Source organism: Ciconia boyciana, chromosome 7 (assembly GCF_034638445.1).
Source record: "Ciconia boyciana chromosome 7, ASM3463844v1, whole genome shotgun sequence".
NCBI lineage: Eukaryota > Metazoa > Chordata > Aves > Ciconiiformes > Ciconiidae > Ciconia > Ciconia boyciana.
Window position 1 is genome coordinate 6,523,287 of NC_132940.1, and position 12,434 is coordinate 6,535,720.

At 44.0% G+C, this 12,434-nt stretch overlaps 2 protein-coding genes across 3 annotated transcripts; one reads left to right on the top strand and one right to left on the bottom strand.

The window, feature by feature from the left end:
• Positions 1-321: 321 nt before the first annotated feature.
• DIO1 (iodothyronine deiodinase 1) lies at positions 322-4,382 on the bottom strand. The gene is made up of 4 exons (XM_072867535.1): positions 4,052-4,382; positions 2,288-2,431; positions 873-1,072; positions 322-387 (listed from the first exon to the last, which is right to left on the bottom strand). The coding sequence occupies exons 1-4, from the start codon at positions 4,380-4,382 to the stop codon at positions 322-324; spliced, it is 741 nt and encodes a 246-aa protein (XP_072723636.1).
• Positions 4,383-5,344: 962 nt separating this feature from the next.
• Positions 5,345-12,126, top strand: YIPF1 (Yip1 domain family member 1). 2 transcript variants are annotated; one of them, XM_072868110.1, is made up of 9 exons: positions 5,345-5,645; positions 6,365-6,498; positions 7,198-7,278; positions 7,382-7,469; positions 7,620-7,736; positions 8,780-8,946; positions 9,584-9,766; positions 10,762-10,856; positions 11,860-12,126. In XM_072868110.1, exons 1-8 carry the CDS (start codon positions 5,615-5,617, stop codon positions 10,849-10,851), a joined length of 891 nt encoding a protein of 296 aa, XP_072724211.1. In that variant the 5' UTR covers positions 5,345-5,614; the 3' UTR covers positions 10,852-10,856; positions 11,860-12,126. The 2 variants fall into 2 exon arrangements, with proteins under 2 accessions (XP_072724211.1, XP_072724210.1); XM_072868109.1 differs by having other exon boundaries at positions 5,346-5,645; positions 6,335-6,498.
• Positions 12,127-12,434: the final 308 nt, after the last annotated feature.

The following is a 12,434-nucleotide window of genomic DNA, read 5'->3' on the forward strand; positions in this document are numbered from 1 at the left end:
ATATTTCTTACAAACATAAACGTTGGTATCCAGTCCTGACAGCTCAATGGACCCAACTACTATTCAGTACTGCATGCGGTACAAGCGTAGTAAGATACTACAGTGCAGTAGTTAGGGTTGTAGCGATGAGATGTGAAAACCTCTATACAAACACATAATGAACCACATTACAGATGTTCTTTAGATACACATAGATTATTATTTTTCTTGTTGTCTCTATTGTTATTTTTAAATTACTATTTTTTCTTCTTGTAATTATGTCTATGAAAACTTAGTCATTGAGCTTTTTTATCCAGATAGTCTTTACTCTGAAGTCCTCTTCTATTTCAGTTTTTCCAGGATAGCGCGTATTTCCTGGGGGTGATAATTCCAAGGCCCCACTCCTCCCTGCAAAGGCAATAAAATTATACAGTGATGCTCCCGTAGACAAAGCATAAGTCCTTTAGAGCACAGCAGTTGCACCAGAACTGTGGGCAGGTGTGCTTGGGCTTCCTTTGCATGACAGCCATCGCATGGGAGATGGTGTATGCACAGGTTACGCCCTGCTGTGTAACTGGGACAGGGCCAACGTCTGGATCCGGGAGCTGGAAAGCGTTCCTGGATCTCGCAGCTTAGATGTACCTAGGTTTCCTAATGAGCCAAAAGGTAAATATTTGAGCAAGACTGAGGTGTACATCAAATACATACGTTATAAAGGCCCAGACTGGTTTTGCTGCAAAAATCCTTTTCTCTCCACAGTTACAGGGAATTGTGAAATTTTTAGCTCTCAAACAGAACGAAATACTGACTGTTAAATGTAAAGCATTCTCAAATTCTTTTGAAATTTAAAAATCTCAATATATTATGCTATTATTATTGTTGATGTTTTTTACCTTGTAGATGACCTTCCCTCCTTGAAGTAGATACAGTCGTTCTGGCAATGCAGCGTATTTTGAACTGCTCAGGTTTTCCATAGTGTCTAAAACCACTGGACATAAAGGATTATTTTTCTGAAGAAATTGTGCTGCAGTTTTTCGATCTTCAAGGCTTCTGTGATTTTTAATAACAATATTGTTTTTAAAAGCCCATCCATCTAAAACAAAGGAGAAAGGGGTTTAGCAAGGAACATTTTGAATAGGTGTTAAGGGTGGAGATGTACTGTGTGTCATATCCCAAAACTGTGTTAAGAGTACTGCAGTTTACTCCCAACACCAAAACTTGCCATGAAATGAAAGTCCCCCCTCAGAGTATGAGAGCACTAGAGCTTTTCAAATAAATGGTCCCAAGATCTATTTTTTTTTTCCATTAATTTCATCAAACTGTATTTTCCCCTTGCCCTGGATTCGGAAATATTTCATGTCTTTTAGCTGAAATTTTCCCACACCTAGAAAGATTTCAGGTTTCAGGTGGGGGATATATATCCTATTTGGGTAAGGCTTGTCAAAATTATTGGCACAGAGGGGATTTTAAAATGGTAAGTAGTGCTATCAGTTGATACCCGTTCATTTAGTACAGTTGCAACAATAGTACTGTTCATTCTGCTTGATTCTGCTCATTAAGCCTGTAAAACAAAATTTCAGATCTGTGAGAAGTGAAACATTTGAGCCAGGCTGCACCTTCCTTTTTCAGAAATATGCAAACATGCATTTGCACACAACTCTTCTTGGTAAAGTAGAAACTAGTAAAAAGGTTTTGATAACTGACTTAGTTATTATCTATTTCTCAACTACTGAAAGTGATGTATTGTTAGAAAACTTGAAAACTGTAAATGTTACATTTTAGAAAACCACCTTAACCCTGGGATAAAATCAGTGCCAATGTGTTACTTAGAGTCCAGTGTAGATAAAAGAGTGTGTATAGTTTGTTTGCTAAATTTTTCACATTAGAGTCTGCATCCTGTTCTTGAGCCATGTTAAAAATGATTTTTATTTTTTTTTAAAGACGTAACATGCCGGCATTGTACACTTAAGCTTTGTTCTATGAAATGCCTTTTTTTTTTCCCCCCTTCCAAAAGGAGCTGTACTAACACTGAGAGGAAGTTTTGTCAAGATAAAATTATGTGCTTCACCTTCACAGAGATGAGTGTCTTCAGCAGGAGTACCTTGGTGTAAAGTCAGGTGTGTGAGTAAATTCTTTGGAGAATTAGGGACACAAACTGGTGCCTGGATTTGGTGTTGCCACTTTTGATTTGAGGAAGATTTTTTTTCCCGTTTGCAGTTCCCTCCTTTGCTAACATATTTTTCTTCCTAAAGGGAATGATAACGTGTCTGAAGTTTTGGCAGGCATTACTGCGATGTTTGTACTGTACCTACTGCGTGAGCTTCTTCGATGTAGATGATAAGGAAATCTGCTATTGAGCTGAAATCTTTGATGAGCTTGTTGAACTCATCAAATTTTAACATAAATGAAGGTCAGGTGCAACTTCCAAAATTCAGGATTAAAGGTCGGTTATCTGGGAAAAAAAAGGGACAGTTTGTAGTTAAATCAGTGGTGGAAGGAAGGACAGAATTAAATTAATGCACTGAACTGAGCCTCTGCCGCAGTTCCCTGGGCAGCAGTAGGTAAGTCACCTACCCCATAACTTTCTTCTTAGGACATTAAAATTGGCAGCAGAACATTTGCATCTATGCAAAACGGGTGTAACGAGGCTTTCTTTGCCCTAGCCTGGCTCTGACCTGTGCTGGATCCAGCGATGAGCTTAACTGAGGGGGACCCTTTCCTTTGTGAAGGCAGAAGGCACCATGCGCTCATGCGGCTTCTCCCGTGTCCTCATCACAAGAGCCAATTCTCAAGTTACCAACATTTTGGGATAGGGAAGTGATCTAAAATGGGTATACAGCGTGTAGCACATCACAGCCTCCCGAGACCCTTAGTACAAAGGAACTTCAAAAATACTGAACATGATCATCTGCAAGGTTTTTCAAAGGACAGGGATTCAGAGATGTCTTGGTGTTGTTTCATGAACCTATTGGACATGTCTTGATTTTTTTTTTTTTCCCCCAGAGGTGTCAGTTCTAGCTGAGCTGAGTGGCAGCTGCAGACTTTTCAGTCATGCATCACAAGCTTTCATGCTTTCAATGTATTTCTGCAATTTCCTGTCCAAACAGAACTCCAGTTATATATTATTATTTATTAAATTAATGTTACACAAACCGCTGGCAAAAGTGTCTGTGCAGTTGCTTACAAATTAACATGGTATGTGCCCACAGGTGTTAGCATCCCTTTAATGGATTGCAAGGCTTCAATTTAAGAGAACTTGCAGGGTTTTTGAGCACCTCTTTTAGTCTATGGTCATGCTAAATTAGCAGAAATTTTTTCAAGATCTTCCTTCTGGCTGGGCTTAACTTCAAAAACTGCTAACATAGATCCACATCCTAAAGAATCTACTAAAGGGGGTACCTTCCTGTAGATATTGCGTATCTCTTTTCCAAATTTGCATCCTGTTTTCTACATAAATATATATATCTACATAGCTAATTAGAAAACCAGAGTTAGAGAAGGATGTAATCCCTCCCATGGGGATCGAGACTGCAGCTTAATGATTAATTCCACATTCTACAGAGATCCCAGTGGGAGGCAGCGGACAAAGTACAAAGCAGCTACTTTTTCTTCTGCTTTATTTCTAGCCATTTTGAATCTGGAAAAAAAACACCACGTGCTTTCTAGGCTTCAGGCTGGCTAAGGGAGCTGGTGTGGGACTTTCTGTACGTATGGGGAATGACAGCCAACGCTCATGAACTCTGATTCTGGGTCTTCTCTCCCTAAAATGAATTATTATCTTGGCTTTCAGTGGAAAGGTATTTCCAGGCACAGCCAGCTTTTGCAAGAGGTTAATTACCTTACTGGCGTGAAGGGATATTGTAGCCAGGATTACAAATACAGGTTATTTTTGAAAATCAAGAGGCAGTCAGCTGGCATGAACGTGCTGCATCTTTTCCATCAAATGAGTGCTGTTAGTCTGGTCTGCTGTGCAGGCAGTCTCACACCAGCTGCCTGTCCCTATTCCCTCCGCAGCCTCTTCTCGTTTATCGTCTTAGCAAACGAAACCCATCTACGCTGCTGATTTACTGACCTTGCATGAAATCAAAGAGGTGACAAACTTCCCCGTTGAAAGTCACCACCGGCGTGTTGGGAGCAGGATGTCCCTCATAGGCTTCATCCTCCAGCCTCTTCCACTTCACCTTCAGCACAAAGAGCAAATACTTGAAGCTGAAAAAAGTCGGACCCCAGTTTTCGTAGCTGAACTTTGGATTCTCATTCATTCTGCTCTTTTCGCCCTGTTTTAGGATGTATCTTTTCATGACCTTGGGGAACAGTATCATCAGTGTTTTGCCAACAGCAACACATGTAGTAACGTGCAGAAGAATCAGGATTTTTTGTAGGAATACCCTGACTCCCAACATCGTGGTGGAGGAGGTCTGACCGCTTCCCACGGGAGTGCAGCGCGGCGGCAGGGGCAAAGGTAGAGGGCGAGGGGGAGGAAAAACATTGACGTGTTTGGCCAAATTTCTGCCTTGCCTTGCACCCTGTCGCCTCTCCGTGGACTTCAGCGTCTGCGTGAGTGAGGAGCCCATCAGCTGCGCTATCTCAATCTACACCAAAGGCATTAATTACAGCGACAATGGATAGATTTTTAGTGCTACCTGCACAGTTGTAAGGCTTATCCACAAATACATCGTGTATTTTACTAATGAGAGGAGCTGAATCAGGATGTTTTCCCAGAACCACAGACTGCAGTAAGAATTACGTTAGCAGTACGCGAGGGTCTGATCCTGCCAGCGGTTACGTGTTTAGACCCTGCGCGTGCAGGGCGCGGAGCTCTGGGAGGTTCGCACAGGACCATCCGTGTCAACGCTCGGGGCCTTGGATCGGTGCAGCCATTTGCATTTTGCACCTGCTGTGCAAACGCTGTCCTGTTCCTACAGCTCTGCCTCCTTCGGAGCTCCGCTGCACGCTGGTATTTGTCACTTTGGGGCTGGAAGGATATCCCCAAAATATATATACCCCAATATATGTAAAAAGAGAAATTATCACAATATATACATTTATAATAGAATATAGAAACATGTAACTATGTGTACCACGCGTGTGTGTGTATGTACGTCTCTAACACGCACAAGTACAGCGTGTTGTACCGGGGCCCCGTTCCCGTAACGCCTGCCCAGCCGGCCTCAGCCGCCGGGGCGAAGCAGCCCCGGGACCGCCGCGGGCTCTTTAAGGGGGCGGGCGGAGGCGGAAGAGGAAGCACGGCCTGGGCTCTGATTGGCCGGCGCAGCGAGGGTCGCCGGTATGTTTCTGTCGCGCCGGAGAGGCGGGGGAGGAGAGGAGAGCAGCGGGGCTGCTGATTGGCTGTCGCCGCGCAGCGCCTGCTGCTCCTTTAAGGGAGCGGAGCGGCCGCTGCCGGGAGCGGTTGGGCTGCGGAGCCCGGAGGTGCGGGGCTTCCCCGGTCCTGCACCGGGGCCGCGGCCAGCCCTGGGCGGGGTGAGAGGGGTGGCACAGACGGCCCGGGGCAGCGTCAGGGGACGCGAGCGGCAGCGGGGACTGGCACGGCGGGACGGGGACGGGCTGAGCGCTGCCGCCTGCCTTTCAGGAGGGTCGAGGGCCGCGGGGACCTGTTCCTCAACCCGGCGGATGAATGGCGACGGTGGATGACCTCAAATTTCAAGGTAAACGCGAGGTTTGGGGCCCAGCTGACGGAGCGGTCAAACTCCGGGAGGCTTGGAAGCATTTCTGAGCTTTGCTTTGGGTTCCTCTGAATAAAAGCTTCCCTGAAGTTTTGCCAGTAGTGCCAGGAATATCTGGAGTTTTCTGAGATAAGGTTGTGCTGTCGGTGAGATAAGAAGCGTTACCTGTGTTGACTGAAACCCCTTGTGACGGGAAGTTAAAGCTGAAAACGGGCAGAGCGCTCTGTAATCTGGAATGGACTGTGGTTTCAGACTTGCTCAAGCATATCAATTGATAAATAAATTCAGGTCTGAAAAAACTAATTTTGGGAGAGGATTAAAATTGCCCATTTCTACAGTCTCTTCTGAGAGGCAGCTGCCCCCTGCCCTTGCAGAGACCCGCTGAGTCTCAGACTGGGGCTGATCGCAGGAAAGAAGGGCAGGCTTCAGTGGCACTCGTTTATCGCACAAGGCAGATTAGCAGGAAAGGCCTCGCACTTTGTTAACTAAGTAAATGGCAGCCTGATCCGTGTCAGCTTGGGCTTCAAGAAACAGATCATGTCTGACATGCCTCAACTAGCGATGTATCCTTTCTTGGGCTGTGTAGGGGTCTTCATGCAGCTTTTTGAGCCGCAAACCCAAAAACTTTGGTAGCTTGATCATTGCCTCTCTTGTAATGTACTTATTTGCAGAATTTGACGATGCAGCTAATTTGCTTGCAGCAAATCCTGACGCTACCACAATAAGCATTGATGAGCCAGGTGAAATCCCCAAGAATCGGCACAGCCGCCTGCAAGAGCCAGGGAGGGAGGAGGATGATGAATTACTGGGGACCGATGACTCCGATAAAACAGAGGTAATGCTCTTACACCTGCAGTGCCTCCATCAGCACGTATACAAATGATGCTGACAACACTGAGATATTTCTAGAGGATACCGGGGATTCATGCTGGGTGACTTAAAACTCTGTTTCTTCTCTGTCGCAGGTTACTTTCTCGATAGCAGAGTTGGCAGAAGCAAATGTGCGTTGGCTCTTCAGCTGTTGTGGTTTGCAGCCTAGGAAATTGAACTGAAATGGTGGTGATTTAAGCTAAGCAAATATGCCAGGAGATGAGCGCAGCAGCAGCTGAAAACCCAGCACCGTGTTTGTTTCTGTCAGTTCTGCTGTGGGGTTGGTGACTCTGTCAGGAAAGCGGGAAACTGAAACGGCCAGGGCTTGTCTGAAGGCTCAGCTAATGCCGCCATCAGCGACGGCAAGGGAACTTGTGATGCTGATGAAGGCACGTGTTATAAATGATGTGGTGCAAGGTGGTATCTGGCTGCTCCCTTAGAACACCAGGCCGCTGTTCTGCTGGCAGGAAGATAAGAGACTAGCTGTTGCTAACAAATATTGGAGGGGGAAAGGGAAACCATTAAATAATTCATAGTAAGTGCCACCCTGTTAAGTTTGTTTTCTATCCACATGCAGAAATCATTTAACTATTGTGTAAATGAACTAGTAATGCATAAATTGCACGCTTGTCATGTTTTTCATGTTGCCTTTCCCCCCGTACAGCTGCTTGCAGGACAGAAGAAAAGTGCCCCTTTCTGGACATTTGAGTACTACCAGACGTTCTTCGATGTGGACACTTACCAGGTTAATACCCCACTCCAGAGGAGAACTATTGTCTGAACTATGCCTTATCCAGACATTTTTCCATTTTGCATCTTCAGTCAGACAGATCTCCATGTTTTCATAGGTCCTGGACAGAATCAAAGGTTCGGTTTTCCCAGTACCAGGGAAGAACTTTGTAAGGCTGTATATCCGCAGCAATCCTGACCTTTATGGTAGGTATGAGGGGTGAGAAGTTCTCTTCTGTGCTAAATGTTTTGAGTTTGTATTCCCTTTCACTTGCTAACCTTAAAAAAACCAACCAACCAAAAAAAACACAAGAGGGCAGAGGAGTTGTTATTGAACTTGTTTGTTTCCTTTTTAAGGTCCCTTTTGGATATGTGCCACACTCGTCTTTACCATTGCTGTTAGTGGCAATCTCTCAAACTTCTTTATCCATCTGGGCAAACCAACATACCACTATGTGCCCGAGTTCAGAAAAGGTTTGTAAGTAGTCAATACAGTCCTGAGTTTGTGGGTTTGTTTTTTTGTTTTTTTTTTTAATGTGCTAATGAAGTAATATAAAAACAGGTCACAGCTTTGATTTAGCAGTCTTTTGATTGCTTTCTTTAAATTTTGAGAGATGCAAAATAAGTCCTTAAAGTGGGCTGTAATTGGCAGAACCCTGCTCCTTCAGAGCATCAAGTAGTTACAGGGAGAGAAGAGTAATTAGAGCCATTATTTTTCTAGCCTTAGTGAATGCCCCTTGTACAGAGAGCGAAAGCCCAGCAGTGGTCACTGGTGGTTTTGAGGTGCCTTTCTGGATCCATGGCCTTCTAGGAGCCTGCAGGCCTCAGACAGAAAATGACTGAATTTGAGTATTACTCGTATCACCTACCGAGGGCTGGAAGTTGTTACCTTCTGGCAAACTCAAAAATAAGCAAAAGATGCTCAACTGATATGTGCCCCAGAGAACTCAGTGAGGAGCCAATTGTCTATACCTGTCCTTGTAGTTTGAAGGAGACTGCTGTCCCCACCAAGGAACACGGCTTCTGTTTGTTTCCAAAATCCACAGTGTACTTGGAAGAATGCTGCCATTTGGGAATCCAGTCACTTCAGTAGTTTCAGATTTGACACTCGTGTCTGTGTTCACTTTCAAATTTTTTAGCATGACTGCATTCTATTCTCATTTTTCAGTAGCTGTTAGTAGCCGAATTTCTATTTTTAACTAAGTTTTTATTTCCTCTGTGGCTCTTCCTTTCATACTGAAACCTATCAAATTTTGTACACATGTGTAATAAAGAAATTGAAAATAGTAGGAGAATACTTTCTGGAGTCTTTACTTTTAAACTAACTTGAAGTGCTGGAAAAGCAGTGGGTGTAAACTGGATGTAAATGTAAAGTTCTCAGTTTATTAGTAATTCAAACTTTATATTTTGACAGTACCTTCAAAGGTAGCTTTCTAGTTTTCAGGCTAAATGCTTCTACACGTTTGATTCTGGCCGGTTTTCTACGTAGAATGTGAAATCTTTTGTCATATTTCCAGTGTCCATAGCAGCAACAACGATTTATGCATACGCTTGGCTTGTTCCCCTTGCTCTCTGGGGATTCCTGATGTGGAGGAACAGTAAAGTTATGAACATTGTCTCCTACTCATTCCTGGAGATAGTGTGTGTATATGGCTACTCCCTCTTCATTTACATTCCCACAGCGGTACGTATGGCCTAAAGCGTGCACCTCTATTACATGCCCTGCAAAAAGATCCTGGTTTATAACATTTGCTATTTCTTACAATATTGTTCATATTAGTCAAAGTCTTGGGGACTGGGAAAATCATTTGATCCTTTTGTTTGGCTAGAATAAAGCTTTTTGTTTAAGCTTGTCTAATGTAAAGACGTCCTGTGGGTCTTGGAAAAGCCCAGGACAGGTCATTTCCCCAGAGGCAGCAAATGCAAGCAAGGGTGCTGCTGGCAAGCCTAGCAGGCAGCCTGAGGCAACTTCAGGAATCGGGACGTGTGTGTCCCCAGGATACAGACATTGGTGTGCGGGATGGCAATGCTGGTGGCTCCGAGGACAAGTTTCCCTGGCAGGGACCATCCAGGGCCACTCTGGCAAGGGGCAGGCCTTGGAGGGAGTGCCGTAACTCAGGGGACACGCTCTTGTCGTGTCCAGGAGTAAAGCTCATCGCTGCTGTTATTCTTTCCTGAAATAACAGAGACATATCAGATAAGGCATGAGTTAATTTGTGCACAAATTGGCTGGAAGTGATGAAATGTCACAGAACAATGCATTAAATAAATGAATCCCCATTTCACAGTCTCTTTAACAATCATTTTCCTCCCTTTTATAGATTTTATGGATCATTCCACAAAAAGTAGTGCGCTGGGTCCTGGTGATGTTCTCCCTGTGCCTTTCGGGGTCTGTTTTGGTGATGACCTTTTGGCCCGCTGTCCGAGATGACAACCGGAGGATTGCGCTGGCGACGGTGGGGACCATTGTTCTGCTTCATGCTCTGCTGGCTGTCGGCTGTTTGGTATGACATTGCCTTGCCTTTCCTCTATCCTGTTGTCACCTGGGACTGGCGACGTTAAGGTGCAGGGAAGGAGGGGTTGGCTGGTTGCTGGAAAACCTTTTTTAATAAAGAAAGAAATAGTACTTCTGAAAAACCTCCAAAGTAAAAGTTCCAATGATTTCAAACATAGCAAAAATTGATACCAATCTGACTTTGACAGTGCAAGTGACAAACTCAATAATTAGTATGTCTTTAGCACAAAATCACTCACAGAACAGTCTTAAATTTATCTGGAATTCATCATAGTATCAGCAAAGCATTAATCTTTATTGTATCCAGTTGCAGCTTATTCCAGTGAATACTATGCTTAGTGAGTCCTTTAACATGATTAAATGTTCAATATGTCGTGTGTGCTTATGAGTTTTATGTATGAAAACATAAACCTGCTACACCTTAGTAAAATATCAGCGGTATGAAAACAGAAGACCCTAACGCTACTGAAATACATACTGATGAGAACTTAAATTAGTTTTTGGCTCTTTGTTGCAGTAGGTAGAATGATACCATCCAGGCTTCAGTGAACCCCCCAGGTTCCAGAGTAGATAGATTTGGTTCCCGCAGCTCAGCGTGCAGGGAGGCGAAGGCAAAATACAACTCTTGTGTTAGCAGGAGACTGGCAGCTGACTTCAGTGGGGCTCCTGTCACTGGAGACTGCCTGGAGCTTCATCAGTTAAAAGAGCAAGCAGTCAAATATCTGCAATCCAGTCCTTTCTAGTACAGCTAAGGCCTTTTGCAAAGGCCTTAGCTGCTAACTTAGATTTAAAAGTACAGTTTAGAGCACCATTTTAGTTGACCATTTTAGTTTCTAATCTGATAAAAACAGAAAAGATCCAAATTTGCCATTTCAGTGCTCTGTTTGTACCTTGTGAACAGTGGGTGTGGAAGGAAAGAGCTGGGATGAGGTAGAGCTGTTTGTTTCTCTCTAAACAATCTTTTTCTCCTCTGTAATAATGTAGGCATACTTTTTTGATGCCCCTGAACTGGATTTTCCTGCACCTATTATCCCTGTTCACAATGGAACAGCAGTGATAACAAAGAGTCAGTAGATAAGGTAAGAATCCAGTCTAAACTTTCTTCTGTAATCATCACAGACATCTTGAAACTTTTCCCCATTACTATGGTTGAGTGGAAAAGGGTTTAACAGACCAATTTTGCCCAATGGCACTTATATATAAATACTATTTATTAACTTTTCTTCCAGTTGTAAGTTTTAAGTATGGCCATAAAAACGCAAAAGACTCTGAGGAACAAAGACATGTTATCTTTCTTTTCTTTGAGGTTTACTCTTGGCAAAGAAACACGCATTTAAATAATCTACTCAGTCCCATAGGTCATTTCAAAGATGTTTTTTCCCCTCAGTTCCTTACAAGAGCCCAAAAGTGTTTGTTGGAATTTGTACTGCACAAGTAAAATTTAAGCAATAAACCATTATACTCCTATTTCCCTTTCCATTTAACGTTAAAAGTAAATTGGATTTTTTTCCCCTTGATGTTTGTGACAATGTGTTTCAGAGCAGCAACTCTGTGTACGGGGACATCCATGTACCCTCAGAGCAGGGCTGACTCAGAGCCTGAGCCATCCCTACAGACTGCATTCCTGGTGTGGGATGGTTTGAGGTTTTGCCTCCTGGAAGCTGGGAGTGCTGCCAGCGGCAGACGACATTTGAATTCTGTTGGAGAGATGAGACATGGAGCAGGTCCAGGAAAAGACTAATAGACATGCAGAGGCCAGGCCTCTGCAAGTATACCAGCTGTAAGCGTGTGTGTGGAGATGAGAGCATTTACTGACTAGAAGCTATATTAGATTAAAAAAAAAAGGCCAAATAGGCCTAGCAAAAATGATCATAAAAAGTTACCAGCTGTGACGCAATCTAATAATGCAGATCAATTTTAGAAGCTTTCCTCCTGCAAAACAAGTTTCTCATCCCAGGTGCCTATTAAGATTCAATATGATAGTAATGAATCTCAGTATTTAGGTATAAATATGTGCCTTATTGTGTCCTCTGGTGCCTGTGAGGAGCTGTAATATTCATAGGAGTTATTTGTCTCTTTCAGATTACAATGCCTGTTTCTCCATCTGTACAGTAATTTTATTTATTTTTTCACTGAAGAACATGGGAAGTGCAAGAACAGGGCATGCTTTTTGTAAAAGAAAGGACAGTGATGGCCCGTGGACTTAGACATCTCCATGCTCCCTGGAGACTGACTGGCTCCAAAAGGAGAGTGAACTATTGATCTTAATCTGGTACAGCAGTTTTTCTTTTTTTAAATTCTGTCTGCACTCACCACACTGTTTTGCCTCAATAAAGTGTTCTGAAGGTGGTTGGAGATTCTCATTTCGTGCATTAAACATCCAGTACTCCCCCTCCAAAGCTCTCTAGAGGGTTTGATACGAGGTGTGAAGGGGGGGCAGAGGCGAGACAGGATTTTGCCGTGTTACTGGTGGTTTGAGGCGTGCGTACACAGCCCCTGAGCGCTTTCAGTAGCAAATGTCGCCTTGAAAGCGGTGCACGCTCTCCCTGCCGCTTTCCCGGGCCCAGCTGCGTCCTTTCCCCTCAGCCACGCTCTCCCTCCCCGCGGGGCTCTGTAACGCTTCCCGTTGTCCCTCAGCCCAGCACCGAGGGGCCCTA

What these genes read in the sequence shown, in the direction of transcription:
- YIPF1 (XM_072868109.1), top strand. Translation starts at nt 5,615, where the DNA reads ATGGCGACGGTGGATGACCTCAAATTTCAAG. An exon ending in TGTGCCCGAGTTCAGAAAAG is followed by an intron (nt 7,737 to 8,779) that starts GTTTGTAAGTAG and finishes TCATATTTCCAG; the next exon opens with TGTCCATAGCAGCAACAACG. An exon ending in TGCTGGCTGTCGGCTGTTTG is followed by an intron (nt 9,767 to 10,761) that starts GTATGACATTGC and finishes GTAATAATGTAG; the next exon opens with GCATACTTTTTTGATGCCCC.